General features: G+C 35.5%; 1 protein-coding gene across 1 annotated transcript; it reads left to right on the forward strand.

Moving 5' to 3' along the window:
* The first annotated feature begins 253 nt into the window (after positions 1–253).
* Positions 254–16,397, forward strand: LOC127731832 (zinc finger protein ZFP2-like). The gene is made up of 4 exons (XM_052240672.1): positions 254–355; positions 4,887–4,955; positions 9,690–10,752; positions 15,484–16,397. Exons 1-4 carry the CDS (start codon positions 254–256, stop codon positions 16,395–16,397), a joined length of 2,148 nt encoding a protein of 715 aa, XP_052096632.1.
* The last annotated feature ends 3,080 nt before the right edge of the window (positions 16,398–19,477 follow it).

A 19,477-nucleotide genomic window follows, 5' to 3' on the forward strand; every position in this document is an offset into this window, starting at 1 on the left:
ATTTTCTCCTAGCATGTCTGTGACAGATGAGATGTTGTGATATCTGTTTTCGACGTATCTGGCAGCCCTTCGCTGAACCATCTCAATCCGATGAATATCCTCTTTCAGGTAGGGATCCCAAGTTGTACAGGCATATTCCACAATCGGTCGAACTAGTGCTTTATATGCTCTTTCTTTTAATGTTGGATTTCTTATGTTCAGGTTTCTTTTCAGGAAGCTCCTTGTGTTGTTCGCTTTCTTGCAGATGGTTGTAATGTGTCCACTCCACTTCATATCTGATGTTATAGAAACACCTAGATATGTGGCTACTGTCACATGTTGTAGTTCATGGCCATGGAGTACATACTGGTTTATGGTTGGTTCTCTCTTTCTTTTGATGGTTAGCACATTACATTTTTCAGGATGGAAACTCATTTTCCAGGTTTGTTCCCATAATGCCAGTTTGTCAAGGTCGTCTTGAAGGTGGAGTCTATCGACATCTGATGTTATAGTAAGATATGCAATGGTGTCATCTGCAAATAATCTTACAGTCGATTTGATGTTTTCTGGCATGTCGTTGATATAGTATAGGAACAAGATGGGGCCTAATACTGATCTGTGTGGCACCCCAGATTCTACATCAATGTATGATATCCTGATGATTCTCCTTCTACAACTACAGCTTGTTTCCGGTCTCTAAGGAAATTTTGGATCCAAATGTTGGTGTCCCTTTTATACCATAATGGTCAAGTTTGTGTGTTAATAGGCTGTGAGACACTTTGTCGAATGCTTTGCTGAAATCCATAATTAGACAATATGTTTGTTGACCTAGATCAAGGTTTTTGGAGACGTCATCTATGAATTCAACTATCTGGGTGTCGCAGGACAGTCCTTTACGGAAACCATGTTGTAAGGGATTTAAGATCTTATGTTAGTCAGCATGAGTCATGATGTTGCTAGTGACAATGTGTTCCATTAATTTGCAGGCAATGCAAGTCAGTGACAATGGTCTATAATTCACTGCTTCAAATTTCTGACCTTTTTAAAGATGGGACATACATTTGCTGATCTCCATATGTGTGGTACTTCCCCAGTATTGTACGACTCTTTAAATATAAAAGTTAGGAAGAGTGATATCTCAGCAGACAGTTCTTTCAAAATTCTAGGTGTAATATTGTCTGGTCCCGCAGCTTTGTGTACATTTAAGTTGTTCAGTAGTTTGGTGACTCCATTTTCTGTGATATTTATTTCAGGCATAGTTGGGAAAAATCCTGTCATCTTGCACTTGTCTTTAAATTCTTTTTCTATTACATCTTCTCTTGATTAAAAAGCTTTTTGAAATCGGTAATTTAAAATGTTTGCCTTGTCCTTTGATTCTGTATGAAGGATTCCCTCTGATTTAAGGGGAGGGATGCTGTTATTTTCAGATCGTTTGTGTTTAAAGTAAGTCCAAAAACGCTTCATGCAGTTTCTATTGCCACTGTGGTCATCCTGTTGTGGTGTAACTATGCCCTTTATGTATTTCCAGTAACCACAGTAAGTTCTCGTTGTGTATCTTGTTTTAGTGTTTTGTATTTTGCTGCATCGTTATGGTTACCAGATTTCTTTTTCCGTTTATACCATCTGTCCCGTTTTCTAATAAGTTGTTTCAGGTCTCTATTGAGCCATGGACATCCATCTTTATTCTTTGCTGTTTTGTGAGGTATGTTATTTTTTATGCTTTCCTCTAACTTTTTCTGGAATATATTCCACATGTTCTCTACTGACTTATCTTCCCTTGTTATATCTAGTAATGAATGATAGATGTTTTTGATGTCATTCCTTACATTCTCCAATTTTGCTTTAATGTATAATGGTATCTGGCGAGATTTTTGCTGATGTCTAGTTGGTGTTATATTGATTTCAGAATACACTATGTCGTGATCTGATATACCAGGTATGATCTCAGTTCTACGGAAACTGGATGGATGGTTTGTAACTATAAGATCTAGGATGTTACTGCCTCTTGTTGGTTCCTCGACTAGTTGAGTGAAACCATAATAATCTAGTATGTCTGTAAATTTATGATGTATGGTAGGATAATGGGTAGTAGGTTTTAGAGTATTTTTCTTCCAATCCCATCCTGGTAGGTTGAAATCTCCAGCAGATAATATCAAGACATTGTTTATTCTTGATGCTCTTTCTATACTTCTAGCAAACTGATTTATACTTTCTTCATTTTATGTCCTAGGGTTGTAGTAGGAGGATAGGTAGATAGCTCTGTATCAAACTAGCTCCAATTTGCACCATACAATTTCGCAGTCAGTTTGCAATTCTGGAACAGATGTAGTTATATATAATTATGTTCTTTACTGCTATGAGGACACCTCCTCCTGATAGGTTTCTGTCGTTTCTAAATATGTTATACCCTTTTGGAAAGATCTGAGAATCTTTGATGCTATGGTCAATCCAGGTCTCTGTACCAAAGATGATATCTGGGTTTGTGCTTTCAATAAGATTCTCCAGTTCAGGTTGCTTTGTTTTGATTGATTGGAAATTTACATTTAGAATTTTCAAATGTTGTTTGGATTTAGTCGTCTTGTATGATGATTTTGTTGATGTGGTTGCATGGATGGGTTGCATCTGGTTTGTTGGTTTTGGGCTTTCAAGTGGCGACTCAGACAGGATGCTAAAGTGGTTTGAGGTGCTGAAGACCATGGAGTCACAGAATGTTGAATATTTTGGACAGTTACATGCGATGCAATCCCATGCAACTGCAGAGTCATTGACATGTTCAAGGTATAGACTGGGTGACATTGACTGGCAACTGACATGATACCATTAATTACAAGTATCACATACAAAACCTATATCATCCTAGTTGACAGGTTTACCACAGGTAACACACGAATAGTTTGATTCAGATTGAGATGGTCCAGGGTTCATATTCACATCGTTAGATATAGTGATGAGAATCATGGAAAAATATGCTAATGTTGATGCTCTAATGTGCTTTGTCCGAAAAGGAGTAATAGCACCTTGAATGGTGGTTATTCTATTTGTGATGCAATCTTTATTTGGTGAACATATTGGACTATTGATTATGGTGTATTGTTTCCATTGTTTATCCTCTGTCGTAGAGTTTCTGATCAGAGACCCATGTAAGAGTATTACCAATACGGTGTACGTGAGTACGGTGGTAGTCATATTTGTTGTTTACGGTCTGTCAGAACATCTGACAGTTAGGCATTCTGTGGAAAAATAGATGTATCTACACTAGATTGATAGTCGAAGTTATTCTCCAATAAATACTAAAATAAAATAATGATATATAACGTATCTACAATTTTATTTTAAGAAATGAAGCATAATTGTATTTCAATCAAGGATATATATAGTTGTTTCAATCATAATAAATATTCGATTTTTTTAGTATCACAAGTGATTTTTCTTTATTCTGTGTAGATAAGTTTTCACAAGTAGCAGACCTTTATTATATATTATCGGATTTTAACCCCGTGGGGTGATTTGAAAGACCTATACAGCGGGATATTACCCTTTGTCATAAGTGGCGAATTGGTAAACCAGGGTGGTGCGATTTTTGGGGAAAGTTGGGCGATTTTTTAAAAAGTTGGGCGAGTTGGTGAAAAAGTGGGGCGATTTGACTGTGGGGCGAATTGTCTTCCTTCCGTTTATTATTTGGTTTTCATTGTTGTAAGCGGCTGTGATTGAGGCTGTATTGTCTTTTCGAACATATGATAAGAAGAAACATGAAAAAATTATAACATGTATAAGGCAAAACATCTAAACTGTATAGTATATGTATATGGTAAATGTTCCAATAAAACAACCGGACAATAGTCATTTCCTTTTCTTTTTTCTTCGGTGTTTGTCATGTCATTCTATATTCATGATATGAACCTGAAAGAGAACAAAGTCCGTATAAATGATAGCTATAAATTGAAACTAGCAGGACTTCATTTTGCAAAATAAAAACAATAGAACAATTATTTGAATCTTATAAATCAAGTCATCAATTATTCATACATTTTACAATGACAATCTAAAAAAATAATTAAAAATAATCAGTATCCATGGTAACTGAAACACACACTGTATTAGTCCAAATGATTATGATGTCTTGAAAGGCTATTTTATTTTTTGCTTTGACGCCTTCCTACAACAGGAAGTCGTTACACCAACATAATAAAATAGCCTTTCAAGACGTCATAACATATTATATTAATATTTGGACTAACACTTATAACATACATGGCATACAAAATGTTAATGAGTTGAGATACCATACATCCAGCTTTATTATCGATGTCGACAAACTATGATAGGTCTATAATATTTGGTATGCAGTTGTACTTATAGCATTGACATATCTTATTTCCATGGAAATTAATTATTCCTGTTATTTGGCCCTGTACCTTCAGTCTTATTTTCAGGGAAATTATTCCTGTTATTTGGCCCTTTACCTTCAGACTTGTTTCTTTGACTTTGAATAGTTTACATATTTTACACGACAAACATGTTAAAGTATTGGTATAACTATTTTAATTTCAATATTTGCATTGGTGTTGTCAGTTTATTTTTGACTTATGAGTTTGATGTCCCTTTGGTATCTTTTGACTTGTGAGTTTGATGTCCCTTTGGTATCTTTTGACTTGTGAGTTTGATGTCCCTTTGATATCTTTTGACTTATGAGTTTGATGTCACTTTGGTATCTTTTGACTTATGAGTTTGATGTCCCTTTGATATCTTTTGACTTGTGAGTTTGATGCCCCTTTGATATCTTTTGACTTGTGAGTTTGATGTCCCTTTGGTATCTTTTGTCTCTCTTTTAGTATCAAAATTATATATGTAGGCCTGGAGGCACAACACTTTTTGTTATTATAACTCATTAATTGTTTGTATTTTAGGTCAACAGAAGAACAGTTTTGACAGAAGGGATGGACATTAGAGCTGATAGATCTACATATAAAGTTCAGGTAGCCTTACAAGCAGACATTGACAGTTTTCTGTTAGATTTATTCACAACCTTTTTAGACTCATTAAGAGCTTGATGTTATCAGATTATATAAGTATTCCAGATGGAAATATTTTTATAAAATGTTATTTTCATTTTGACTTTCACACAGCTAAGCCGTGGAAAAAAATAAGCATTTTCAACTAATTTTCATAGTTTGCTCTTATGTTTTACTGTTACCATTGTACCAGGTTAGGGGAGGGTTGGCACCTTCAAACATATTTAATCCTGCCACATTATTAATGTGCCTGTCCAAAGTTAGCAGCCTGTATTCAACTTTCAGTGGTTGTCGTTGGTTTATGTCTGTCATATTTGCATTTCGTAAAATGTTTTGTCATTGTTTGTTATGAATTAAGCCATTAGTTTTCTTTAATGAATTGTTTCTTTTTTTTCATATCAGAGTCTTTAATAGCCCACAATTATATATGGTGTGGGTTGTTCTCATTGTTGAAGGCTATATGGATGCCTATAATTGCTAACATCCACTTCATTTGAACAGGGGTGACTTGTCCAGAACACTGTGTCCTGGTTATTGGTTAGGTTCATGTCATACACTTTCAGCATGTCTAGAACACTGACAGTGTTCCACCTTGAATCTCAGGGCAGAAGGGTGCTAGTTGTCTAAAAGGGCACTTTAGCATTATAACCCAGATTTTAAGGGCAATGTTGGACAGTGTCTAAATTACCTTGAATATTGCTAGGCTCAGCTGGAGAACATTAGTTGTATTTAAACCATATTCAAAAATTAATGTGTTCTTGATGTTGGTTACAGTAAGAAATTTTTTTGATCAAATTATTATACCATGAAGCAAAGCATATCATTTTGATGTTACATTTGGTCAGGAAAATAAGTCTGTGTTCAACCCCTGGTTATTGGTTAGGTTCATGTCATACACTTTCAGCATGTCCAGATCACTGTGTTCTCCCCTGGTTATTGGTAAGGTTCATGTCATACACTTTCAACATGTCCAGAACACTGTGTTCTCCTCTGGATATTGGTAAGGTTCATGTAATACACTTTCAGCATGTCCAGGATACTGTGTTTACCCCCTGCTTATTGGTTAGGTTCATGTCATACACATTCAGCATGTCCAGGATACTGTGTTTACCCCTGGTTATTGGTTAGGTTCATGTCATACACTTTCAGCATGTCTAGAACACTGTTATCATCCCCTAGTTATGGGTTAGGTTCATGTCATACACTTTCAGCATGTCCAGAACACTGTGTTTATCCCCTATTAATTGGTTAGGTTCATGTCATACACTTTCAGCATGTCTAGAACACTGTGTGCACCCCCTGGTTATTGGTTAGGTTCATGTCATACACTTTCCTCATGTCCAGAACACTGTGTTTACCCCCTGGTTATTGGTTAGGTTCATGTGATACACATTCAGAATGTCCAGGATACTGTGTTTACCCCCTGGTTATTGGTTAGGTTCTTGTCATACACATTCAGCATGTCCAGGATACTGTGTTTACCCCCTGGTTATTGGTTAGGTTCTTGTCATACACATTCAGCATGTCCAGGATACTGTGTTTACCCCCTGGTTATTGGTTAGATTCTTGTCATACACATTCAGCATGTCCAGGATACTGTGTTTACCCCTTGGTTATTGGTTAGGTTCTTGTCATACACATTCAGCATGTCCAGGATACTGTGTTTACCCCTGGTTATTGGTAAGGTTCATGCCATACACTTTCAGCATGTCCAGGATACTGTGGTCACAGTTTACCCCTGGTTATTGGTTAGGTTCATGTCATACACTTTCAGCATGTCCAGGATACTGTGTTCACCCCCTGGTTATTGGTTAGGTTCATGTCATACACATTCAGCATTTCCAGGATACTGTGTTTACCCCCTGGTTATTGGTTAGATTCTTGTCATACACATTCAGCATGTCCAGGATACTGTGTTTACCCCTTGGTTATTGGTTAGGTTCTTGTCATACACATTCAGCATGTCCAGGATACTGTGTTTACCCCTGGTTATTGGTTAGGTTCATGTCATACACTTTCAGCATGTCCAGGATACTGTGTTCACAGTTTACACCTGGTTATTGGTTAGGTTCATGTCATACACTTTCAGCATGTCCAGAACACTGTGTTCACCCACTGGTTATTGGTAAGGTTCATTTCATACACTTTTAGCATGTCCAGAACACTGTGTTTACCCCCTGGTTATTGGTATGGTTCATGTCATACACTTTCAGCATGTCCAGGATACTGTGGTCACAGTTTACCCCTGGTTATTGGTATGGTTCATGTCATACACTTTCAGCATGTCTAGAACACTGTGTTCACCCCCTGGTTATTGGTTAGGTTCATGTCATACACTTTCAGCATGTCCAGAACACTGTGTTTATCCCCTAGTTATGGGTTAGGTTCATGTCATACACTTTCAGCATGTCAAGAACGCTGTGTTCACCCACTGGTTATTGGTTAGGTTCATGTCATACATTTTCAGCATGTCCAGAACACTGTGTTCACCCTCTGGTTATTGGTTAGGTTCATGTCATACACTTTCAGCATGTCCAGAACACTGTAATCATCCCCTGGTTATTGGTTAGGTTCATTTCATACACTTTCAGAATGTCCAGAATACTGTGTTTATCCCCTAGTTATGGGTTAGGTTCATGTCATACACTTTCAGCATGTCCAGAACACTGTGTTATCCCCTAGTAATTGGTTAGGTTCATGTCATACACTTTCAGCATGTCTAGAACACTGTGTTCACCCGCTGGTTATTGGTTAGGTTCATGTCATACACTTTCAGCATGTCCAGAACACTGTGTTTACCCCCTGGTTATTGGTATGGTTTATGTCATACACTTTCAGCATGTCCAGGATACTGTGGTCACAGTTTACCCCTGGTTATTGGTATGGTTCATGTCATACACTTTCAGCATGTCTAGAACACTGTGTTCACCCCCTGGTTATTGGTTAGGTTCATGTCATACACTTTCAGCATGTCCAGAACACTGTGTTTATCCCCTAGTTATGGGTTAGGTTCATGTCATACACTTTCAGCATGTCAAGAACGCTGTGTTCACCCACTGGTTATTGGTTAGGTTCATGTCATACATTTTCAGCATGTCCAGAACACTGTGTTCACCCTCTGGTTATTGGTTAGGTTCATGTCATACACTTTCAGCATGTCCAGAACACTGTAATCATCCCCTGGTTATTGGTTAGGTTCATTTCATACACTTTCAGCATGTCCAGAACACTGTGTTATCCCCTAGTAATTGGTTAGGTTCATGTCATACACTTTCAGCATGTCTAGAACACTGTGTTCACCCGCTGGTTATTGGTTAGGTTCATGTCATACACTTTCAGCATGTCCAGAACACTGTGTTTACCCCCTGGTTATTGGTATGGTTTATGTCATACACTTTCAGCATGTCCAGGATACTGTGGTCACAGTTTACCCCTGGTTATTGGTATGGTTCATGTCATACACTTTCAGCATGTCTAGAACACTGTGTTCACCCCCTGGTTATTTGTTAGGTTCATGTCATACACTTTCAGCATGTCCAGAACACTGTGTTTATCCCCTAGTTATGGGTTAGGTTCATGTCAAACACTTTCAGCATGTCGAGAATACTGTGTTTATCCCCTAGTTATTGGTTAGGTTCATGTCATACACTTTCAACATGTCTAGAACACTGTATTCACCCCCTGGTTATTGGTTAGGTTCATGTCATACACTGTCAGCATGTCTAGAACACTGTAATCACCCCCTGGTTATTGGTTAGGTTCATTTCATACACTTTCAGCATGTCTAGAACACTGTGTTCACCCCCTGGTTATTGGTTAGGTTCATGTCATACACTTTCAGAATGTCGAGAATACTGTGTTTATCCCCAAGTTAAAATGTAGTTATGGGTTAGGTTCATGTCATACACTTTCAGCATGTCTAGAACACTGTATTCACCCACTGGTTATTGGTTAGGTTCATGTCATACACCTTCAGCATGTCTAGAACACTGTAATCACCCCCTGGTTATTGGTTAGGTTCATTTCATACACTTTCAGCATGTCTAGAACACTGTATTCACCCACTGGTTATTGGTTAGGTTCATGTCATACACTTTCAGCATGTCTAGAACACTGTATTCACCCACTGGTTATTGGTTAGGTTCATGTCATACACCTTCAGCATGTCTAGAACACTGTAATCACCCCCTGGTTATTGGTTAGGTTCATTTCATACACTTTCAGCATGTCTAGAACACTGTGTTCACCCCTGGTTATTGGTTAGGTTCATGTCATACACTTTCAGAATGTCGAGAATACTGTGTTTATCCCCTAGTTATGGGTTCGGTTCATGTCATACACTTTCAGCATGTTCAGAACACTGTGTTCACCCCTTGTTATCGGTAAGGTTCATGTCTAATACTCATCATTTAGTTTTCAGTAAAGTGTATTGCAAACTGTTGTATATCTTTGTTTTTGGCAATAGTGATGTCTAGTTTTTTTTCAACTTATGGTATTTGTTTTGCCTGGAAGAAGTGGAAAAAGTCAATAGTTGTATAACTTTTTCAAGGAGCCTTTATAGAAAAAAAAACACTGATAATGTTTTATATTGCAAAGAATAGCGGTGATATAAAGAATACACTGATATTGTTTTATATTGCAAAGAATCCATGATATAAAGATTACACTGATAATGTTTTTTTTTCTATATATTTCTAGGAACAAATCCTTAAAACTTGTAAAATGCTGCTGAATGAGGCAGAGAAAATCTATGACTTGGAAGTCAAACATGAAAATGACCCAGATCTCTTAGATTTGAATTTGAATTCATTGGTAACTGTAATAGATACCCTGAAAACAGAAGTTACAGAACAAGACACCATGGAAACAGAAGGAGATACTGCAAAAACAGAGCCATTTACTTTAAAAAGAGAACCAGTTGCCATGGCAACAGAACTAGTGTCTATAGTAAAAGGACAATTCACTATAGAAACAGAATCAGGTACCATGGTAACAGGGCCAGTTATTCAGACACCAATGCTAGATACCAATATAAAGTCTAGTTTTAGTGAAAAAATGTTAAATGCTTTAAACAAAGATAGTTTAAAAAATTCTAGGACTACAACGAATGCATATTCTAGATCAAATCATGCAACCATATGCTTGACAAATACATCAAATCAAACTACAAATGTAAACACTTTAACGATCTTGACAAATACGTCGTACCAACCAAGAAATCAGAACACTTTACAAAGTTTTACAGAGACATCAGCAAAAGAGGTCATCAATAAACCATTTACACAGAGTCAACAAAATTCAAAAACTGCCGAAATGTCACCTGATGCTTTAATTGATCCAGATGAAATAAAAAAGGAAATTGTAGACTACATAGAACGATCTGGTACTTCAGAACTGATTCTTAGTAGGGATAAAGTCAGAAATGGACAAGATATAGATGGAGACACTGATAATGGCAGAGATGCTCAGAATGGCCAAGAACTGGAGGAAGAAAAAGAAATTAAATCAGAACCAACTGATGCTGAGTCTAACCTTTACACATACGAAAAAATATCACATTTAAATAAATATGTCGGGAAAAAGCCAAGGAAGGTGTACAGACTGTATAAGTGTACTGTGTGCAAGAAGACGTTCGACTATCTATTATGTGTACAGAACCACGTCAGAATTCACACTGGCGATAGACCATATAAGTGTGGAGAATGCCCCAAGGACTTTGTTACAAAGTGTAGTCTGGCAGAACACGAGAAAGTTCATACAGGTAGGGTTTGTATTTGTATTTGAGATTTGAGAATTAGAAATTAGCTTCATATAACAAATGTAGAAACATTTAGAGATGCATGTATCATTATAAATATTCCGCCAACATTTAAAAAATCAAGTAGTTGTATCTCTAAGAAAGCAAATCATGCATATGAACCAATTTTTTTTTTAATTCTGATGGTTTATGTCATGCATGTGGCTATCAGTAAGGCCAATTAAAATTAATTGATAGATTTTCATCCCCGCCCGCCCCTCTGAAATCGTTCCGCCCCAATTTTTTTTATTTTGAAAAATTTACGATTTCCGGATTTTGTTCATTTTCGTTACCGGTAACTGTCGATAATTTCGTTTCATTAATAACATCCTGTTTCAAATTTTGGTTTTTGCATTTCTTTGTATGTTTGATTCGTTATACATGTATATACATGATAGAACCTTATTATTACACTTGCATATATGAAGAACACGTCACAAGAGCGTTTCATATCTAATAAAAAATAAAAAATAACATCCTCCCACCCACCCCATTTTTTTCAAAAATTTGGATGAAAATCTACTAATTAAATTTACTTGGCCTAATACAGCATAATTAAATGGATGTTTTCAAATTAATCCTGTATTATGTTCAAGTACAGTCATATTGGGTCAAGGTTAGCTATATTGTGTTAAGGTTAGCTGTATTGGGTCGAGATTAGCTTTAAGGTTTGCTGTTTTGGTTCAAGGTTAGCTGTATTGGGTCAAGGTTAGCTGTATTGGGTCAAGGTTAGCTGTGTTGAATTGAGGCGTATTCTTGGATATATAATCTGTCCACTGTCCATAATTGTATATATTCAAAGAATAAAATGATACAACATGAAAAATAACAATTGCTCTTACATCAAACTTGTTGAAATCTAATATTTTGGGTAATACACACATCCACTTTCTGACACCTTTATTGAACCAAAGTCACCTTTTTTAAACCGAAAACCAGAAGTTCAAATCCTGTATTGAAACCAGTAAAAATTCTGTATTAACCAGTTATCCACATGTCTGTCACAACTGTGTACACATGTACAGGCATAAATACATATATATGTGTGTATTTTCTAATTTTAGGTGAACATCCACATGTGTCACATCTTCTGTAATAATGTGTCACATCTTCTGTATTAATGTGTCACGTCTTCTGTATTAGTAGACGTGTATTAACCTGTTATTCTAGATCTAGATCTGTAGTAATAGACTTGTATTAACCTGTTATTTTAGATCTGTAGTAATAGACTTGTATTAACCTGTTATTCTAGATCTGTAGTAATAGACTTGTATTAACCTGTTATTTTAGATCTGTATTAATAGACTTGTATTAACCTGTTATTCTAGATCTAGATCTGTAGTAATAGATGTGTATTAACCTGTTATTTTAGATCTGTATTAATAGACTTGTATTAACCTGTTATTCTAGATCTAGATCTGTAGTAATAGACTTGTATTAACCTGTTATTTTAGATCTGTATTAATAGACTTGTATTAACCTGTTATTCTAGATCTAGATCTGTAGTAATAGACGTGTATTAACCTGTTATTTTAGATCTGTATTAATAGACTTGTATTAACCTGTTATTCTAGATCTAGATCTGTAGTAATAGACGTGTTTTAACCTGTTATTTTAGATCTGTAGTAATAGACTTGTATTAACCTGTTATTTTAGATCTGTATTAATAGACTTGTATTAACCTGTTATTTTAGATCTGTAGTAATAGACTTGTATTAACCTGTTATTTTAGATCTGTATTAATAGACTTGTATTAACCTGTTATTTTAGATCTGTAGTAATAGACTTGTATTACTGTGGATTCATTATTATTCGTTGGATACCAATGTTCGTGCATTTCATGGTCACAGGGGAACCACGAATTTAAACGTTCAACGAATTAACTAATTTTCTATAGGAATGTATGCAGACTTTTGCAAAACCACGAAATTAAATATCCACGAAAATGCAAGTTTTCCTCAATCCACAAAAATTGGTACCCACGAAAATAAATGAATCCACAGTAACCTGTTATTTTAGATCTGTATTAATAGACTTGTATTAACCTGTTATTTTAGATCTGTAGTAATAGACTTGTATTAACCTGTTATTTTAGATCTGTATTAATAGACTTGTATTAACCTGTTATTCTAGATCTGTATTAATAGACTTGTATTAACCTGTTATTCTAGATCTGTATTAATAGACTTGTATTTACCTGTTATTTCAGATCTGTATTAATAGACTTGTATTAACCTGTTATTTCAGATCTGTATTAATAGACGTGTATTAACCTGTTATTCTAGATCTGTAGTAATAGACTTGTATTAACCTGTTATTCTAGATCTGTATTAATAGACTTGTATTAACCTGTTATTTTAGATCTGTATTAATAGACCTGTATTAACCTGTTATTCTAGATCTGTATTAATAGACCTGTATTAAGGACCATCTTAGACACATGGAAATGTTTAAACTGATCAATTTATAATGTGAGCCTCGTCGGATAGAAATTGACCTTATGCAAGTGCACGTATACATGTACATGTGTAAGACTTTGATTGATTTTAAAACATTCAAATACGAAACAAAGGATGAATTTGTGTCGGTTTTGTAGGGTTCTTATATCAACTCAATTTTTAAACAGTTATAGACTTTGCATAGAATTTTTTTTACCTGAAATAAGTTAACAGATGTATTGACATTCATTTGCATAAGGTCGATTTATATCAGACGCAGCTCATGTATTTTCAATCATTAGTTAAATGTAATGATGTATTGAAAACAGACGTCAGGTTTTAAAAGCAATAAATGCAACCTGTACAATTTATAGATATTAGTCAAATTCCAAGTTTTACGATTAATAATCATAGAATTACAGCTATAAAAGAAAGTAGTAATCCCTAAGTTAGCATTAAAGGAGAAGAGATCAAGATGAGTTCATACAACCTGTTACATCTATGCACACAATAAAATTGAGAATGGAAATGGGGAATGTGTCAAAGAGACAACAACCCGACCATAGAGCAGACAACAGCCGAAGGCCACCAATGGGTGCATACATTTATATATGAGTATTTTCAATTTTAGGTGAACCTCCACATGTCTCTCACATCTGTGTACACATGTACAGGCATACATACATATATGATGGTAGTAATGCCCTTTACCGTCAGGCGTCAAACAGTGATTTTTGGCTACCGTTAGCATCAAATTGGTTAAAATATTACCGTGATTTGTCAAAATATCCTTATCGTGATTCGTCAGAGGTCTCAAATAATTATCGTTACCGTTATTTTTAGAAAAAATTGAGCGTGATTCGTCAAGACCAGTCTATTTTTATACGACCGCAAAAATTAAAAATGTTTTGGTCGTATATTGGTATGACGTTGGCGTCGTCGTCGTCGTCCGAAGACACATTGGTTTTTGCACTCTAACTTTAGTTTAAGTGAATGGATCTCCATGAAATTTTACCATAAGGTCCAATACCACAAAAGGAAGGTTGGGATTGATGTTGGAGGTAATTGCCTCAAAATTGTAGGAATTAGGGGCAAAAAAAGGGGCAAAAAACAAGCATTTTTCTAGTTTCATGATAATAACTTGTGTGTAAGTGTATGGAGCTTTCTGAAATTGAACTACAAGGTTCCATATCACAAAGGGAAAGCTGGAATTGAGTTTGGGGGTAATTGCCTAAAACGTTTAGGAATAGGGCCAAAAAGGGGCCAAAAATAGCATTTTTCTAGTTTCCAGACAATTACTTGTGTTCAAGTCTATGGATCTCTCTGAAATTGTACTGCAAGGTACCATACTACAAAGCAAAGACTGGGATTGATTTTGGGGGTAATTGCCTCAAAATTTTAGGAATTAGGGGCTTAAAAGGGGAAAAAAACAAGCATTTTTCTAGTTTCTGGACAATAACTTGTGTGTAAGTGTATGGATCTTTATGAAATTGTACTACAAGGTTCCATATCACAAGAGGAAAGCTGGGTTTGAGTTTGGGGGTAAGAAAGTGTACATTTTATCGTCATGCACCAAAAATTAGCGTGTTTGTCATTTGGCAAGAATTTTTACCGTTATTCGTCATGAAGGTCCATTACGACCCTCATATATATATATATATATATGTGTGTATTTTCTAATTTAAGGTGCCCGTCCACATGTTTGTCACATCTGTGTACACAGACATACATATATATTTGTATTTTCTAACTTTAGGTCCCCCAAGGGTGACTGGGGAATAGAAGTATGGTCATCATTGGTCTTCCTCCGACCGGCAGTAAAACCCGTGCTAAAGTGGGGCGTCCGTTTGGCTGTGCGGGATGTACAAATTTGCAGCCACGTCCGGTCAGAATGGGGACGTTAAATCCGATGCCTCGTGTAAAGAGAGTGCCACGCTCTTTGCACGTTAAGAACCCTTGCAACAACTCTTTGAGGGGTCCGTATGTGACCTGTTGCAAGGCTAAATTTCTGTCCCTATCCAATATACCCTCATTTCCCGTGGCAGTCTAAATTTCTCCGACCTTAATCCCTTAATCTATTACAGAACCTACCTATTGTATTTATTGTGAACTTGTTCTCGTCCTGAATATGCATGAAATATTTGCCACTGGACGTTAAGCAACCAACAATCAATCAATCAATCTAACTTTAGGTGAACGTCCACATGTCTGTCACATCTTTCAGGCATACATATATAGGTGTATTTTCTAATTTTAGGTGACCGTCCGCATGTCTGTCACATCTGTGGCGTAACATTTATGCAGAAATATAAGCTGGATATCCATCTACAGAAACACAATGGTGAGACAAACTACAGCTGTGATATTTGTGGTAAAGGATTCATCAGAAAAGATCATTTAAAAAATCACATTCAGTCCCACAATAAGGACAGGCCTTTCTCTTGTAAGATTTGTGGTCAAAGTTATAAAACAGAGAAATCGGTAAAAGTGCATGAAAGATCGCATGCCCCGGGGACATTCCAATGTCATTTCTGTCATAAGGTGTATACACAGAACAGATACCTCAAGGTTCATATCAATGCAAAACACAATCTCTCTCTGCTCGACAAAAGTAATGGATCGACAACAAGAAAGAAACAGAAATCGGAACTGGTTGAGTGTGATATATGTAAAAAATATTATCGAAAAGATTATATAAAAACACATGCTAAAAGCCATGATGAAAGTGCCAAGGATTTTGAGTGTCAGGTCTGTGGGAAAAAATTTGTAACGGAAAGTTATTTAAATTATCATGAAAATATACATACGGGTGAAGGAAGAGAAGAATGCGATGTTTGTCATAAAATGTTTGTTAATCAACGTTCCCTTCAAAATCACAAGGTCATACACACTGGGGCTCGCCCATATAAGTGTGAGATTTGTAATAAAACGTTTGCTCATTCTTGTGTACTCCATGTACACAGGAAAACACACACCAAAGATAAAACATACACATGCCAGGAATGTGGTTTACAGTTTAGTTTAGAGTATTATCTAAAGAGACATGTTAAATTCCAACACGGAACTGGGAGGATTTATGAATGTGAAATTTGTGGGAAGGAGTTTAGGCGGAGTGACCAGATCAAAAGACACAAAAAACACATGAAAGGAAAGAAGAGAAAAATAAATTGAAAGAAAATAAAGAGTCAAGAATAGAGGAAAAAAAAATAACAAAGACAAAAACAGTAGAAGAGAAAAAGGAAGAAAAAGAACATTATATAGAAAGTGATTCTTGTCCTGAAGAATTAAGTACAATTAGGTCACATAGAAAGAAGAGACAAATTAAAGAGGACGATGAAGATGCTAAACCTAAACCGAAACGAAAAAAACGATCAATTTGAAGAAAATGGAGCATAAAATTAGATGAATTAGTAAAAAATGAAAAAATGAAAAAAGGGGGACAAATTATATTTTTTTATCTATTTTGCAAAATATTTGTTCAAATTTCTAGATTATGTTGAAATTAATCTTTAAATTGTATACAATTATTTAAATTGATGTTAGCTGCAAACTGTGATGTATATAGTTAATTTTCAAATTTCTAAATTATGTTGAAATTAATCTTTACATTGTATACAATTATTAAAATTGATGTTTTTTTAATATAAGCTGCAAACTGTGATGTTTATAGTTAAATGTTGTTCGGTTTGCCCTTCTAACTCCAACATTTGCATTTTACTATCAAGATACATAAAGGCAAGACATAACTCTGTGTCCACATTTTATTTTAAGCTGTAAACTGTGATATATGTTGTCTTGTTAGTATGATCTCAGATGCTCCATTATTGGTTAAACATGTTTGAAATCTATACTATTAAATGAGAAGACCTCATTTTGTGTGTCGCTTCTCTTCCTTCCACAATAAATTAATCATTATTCCTCTGTGTCCTATAGGTACCATGCATAGTCACATTTGTCATCCTTGCTGATGATTATTCAGTTTGGGCTATTTTGGGAGGAAACGAAAATAAAGACGTCCGGATATTGTTTCAGTCATCGGACAGACTTTTAAGTCATAGACAAGACTTCCATTTAGGACTGTTAAAATAACACATAATTTTCATATTAAGTACTTGGGGACAGGACAATTATTTTTGCGTTTTTATATGCCCGTTTACGGGACGTATTATGGTATACCTCTGTCTGTCTGTCCATCCATCCGTCTGTCCATCTGTCCGTCGTCAACATGTCGGACATTAACTCAAAAACACTTTAACCAATTTGCATAAAACTTTGGTGAATTGTTTATATCTATTGACGTGAGCTCCCTTTCGTTTTTTATAAATTTAAGATTTTACGTTTTCGAGTTATCGGGTTTTATTTTAAAAAGGGGGATTTTCCAGTTTTCGAACAAAAAATCAAAAATGCTTTCAGCAGTTCTTATGAAACTTTGGTGAATTGTTTATATCTATTGATGTAAGCTCCGTTTAGAATTTTATAAATTTTACTTTTTACATTTCTGAGTTATGGGGTTTTATTGTCGAGCCTGCGACTTTTGTCGCAGAAAGCTCGACATAGGGATAGTGATCCGGCGACGGCGGCGTTAGCTAACTTCTTAAAAGCTTTATATTTTAGAAGGTGGAAGACCTGGATGCTTCATACTTTGTATATAGATGCCTTATGTTACGAGGTTTCCATCTGTCACATGTCCATTGTCCTTGACCTCATTTTCATGGTTCAGTGACTACTTGAAAAAAAAGTTCAGATTTTTTGTAATGTTAATTTTTCTCTTATTATAAGTAATAAGATAACTATATTTGGTGTGCGTACCTTGCAAGGTCCTCATGCCGGTCAGATAGTTTTCACTTGACCTCGACCTGGTTTCATGGATCAGTGAACAAGGTTAAGTTTTGGTGGTCAAGTCCATATCTCAGATACTAGAAGCAATAGGTCTAGCATATTCGGTGTATGGAAGGACTTTAAGGTGTACATGTCCAACTGGCAATTTCATGGTTCAGTGGTTATAGTTAAGTGTTCGTGTTTTGGTCTGTTTTTCTTATACTGTATGCAACAGGTCTACTATATTTGGTGTATGGAATTATTGTAAGGTGTACATGTCTTGCTGGCAGGTGTCTCCTGACCTTGACCTCATGTTCATGGTTCAGTGGTCAAAAAAAAAAAAGTTAAGTTTTTGAGTTTTGGTCATTTTTTCTAATACTATATGCAATAGGTCAACTATATTTGGTGTATAGAAATATTTTATGATGTACATGTCAGTCTTGCAGGTTTTATTTGACCTTGACCTCATTTTTACGGTTCATTGCTCAGTGTTAAGTTTTTGTGTTTTGGTCTGTTTTTCTAATACTATAAGCAATAGGTCAACTATATTTGTTGTATGGAAGGATTGCAAGCTTTACATGTCTGCCTGGCATGGTTCATCTGACCTTGACCTCATTTTCATGGTTCATTGGTCAATGTTTAGTTTTCTTGGTTAAGTCTGTTTCTTGTATACTATAAGCAATAAGTCAACTATATTTGGTGTATGGAATGATTGTAAGGTGTACATGTATATCTGGCTTGATTTATCTGACCTTGACCTCATTTTCTTGGATCATGTTAAGTTTATGTTATACTTGTAGTAAAACTTTATATTTAGGACTATCAACATAATATCAATGATTACTAAAGAAGGCGAGACATTTCAGTGTGTGCACTCTTGTTCATTAAAAAAGGGGGGATTTTCCAGTTCTCGGACAATAACTCAAAAATGCTGTCAGCAATTCTCATGAAACTTTGGTGAATTGTTTATATCTATTGATGAAAGCTCCCTTTACATATTCATAAATTTCTAATATGACATTGAGAATTAATTGAACTTTAATTGTTTATAGTCTGACAACAGATTTACTAAGTATTGCGCAACAGCACAGTGTATTGCACAACAGCAAGAAATCTTTGATTGAATATTTATTCAATTCATATAACCAATTTCAAGTTCTTTGACTACATTTATTCAGAAACCTATAATATGTCAAATATTTAATACAATCAAAATTCAGACCTGTATCAAGCTTGAATATTGTGTCCATTTTTGCTCCAACTTTTCAGGGTTGGACCTCTGCGTGCGTATCCAGCTGTGCTCAGCGAAGCAGTTTATTCTGTATACTATGATCATACATATACTATAAATAACGTGTTTTTGCTATTTACTATCAATTACAGTTACTAACCACGGCGGTCACTGATATATTATATAGACTAAGAGACTCTCT

This window comes from Mytilus californianus, unplaced genomic scaffold, assembly GCF_021869535.1.
Source record: "Mytilus californianus isolate M0D057914Y unplaced genomic scaffold, xbMytCali1.0.p SCAF_20, whole genome shotgun sequence".
Classification (NCBI taxonomy): Eukaryota; Metazoa; Mollusca; class Bivalvia; order Mytilida; family Mytilidae; genus Mytilus; species Mytilus californianus.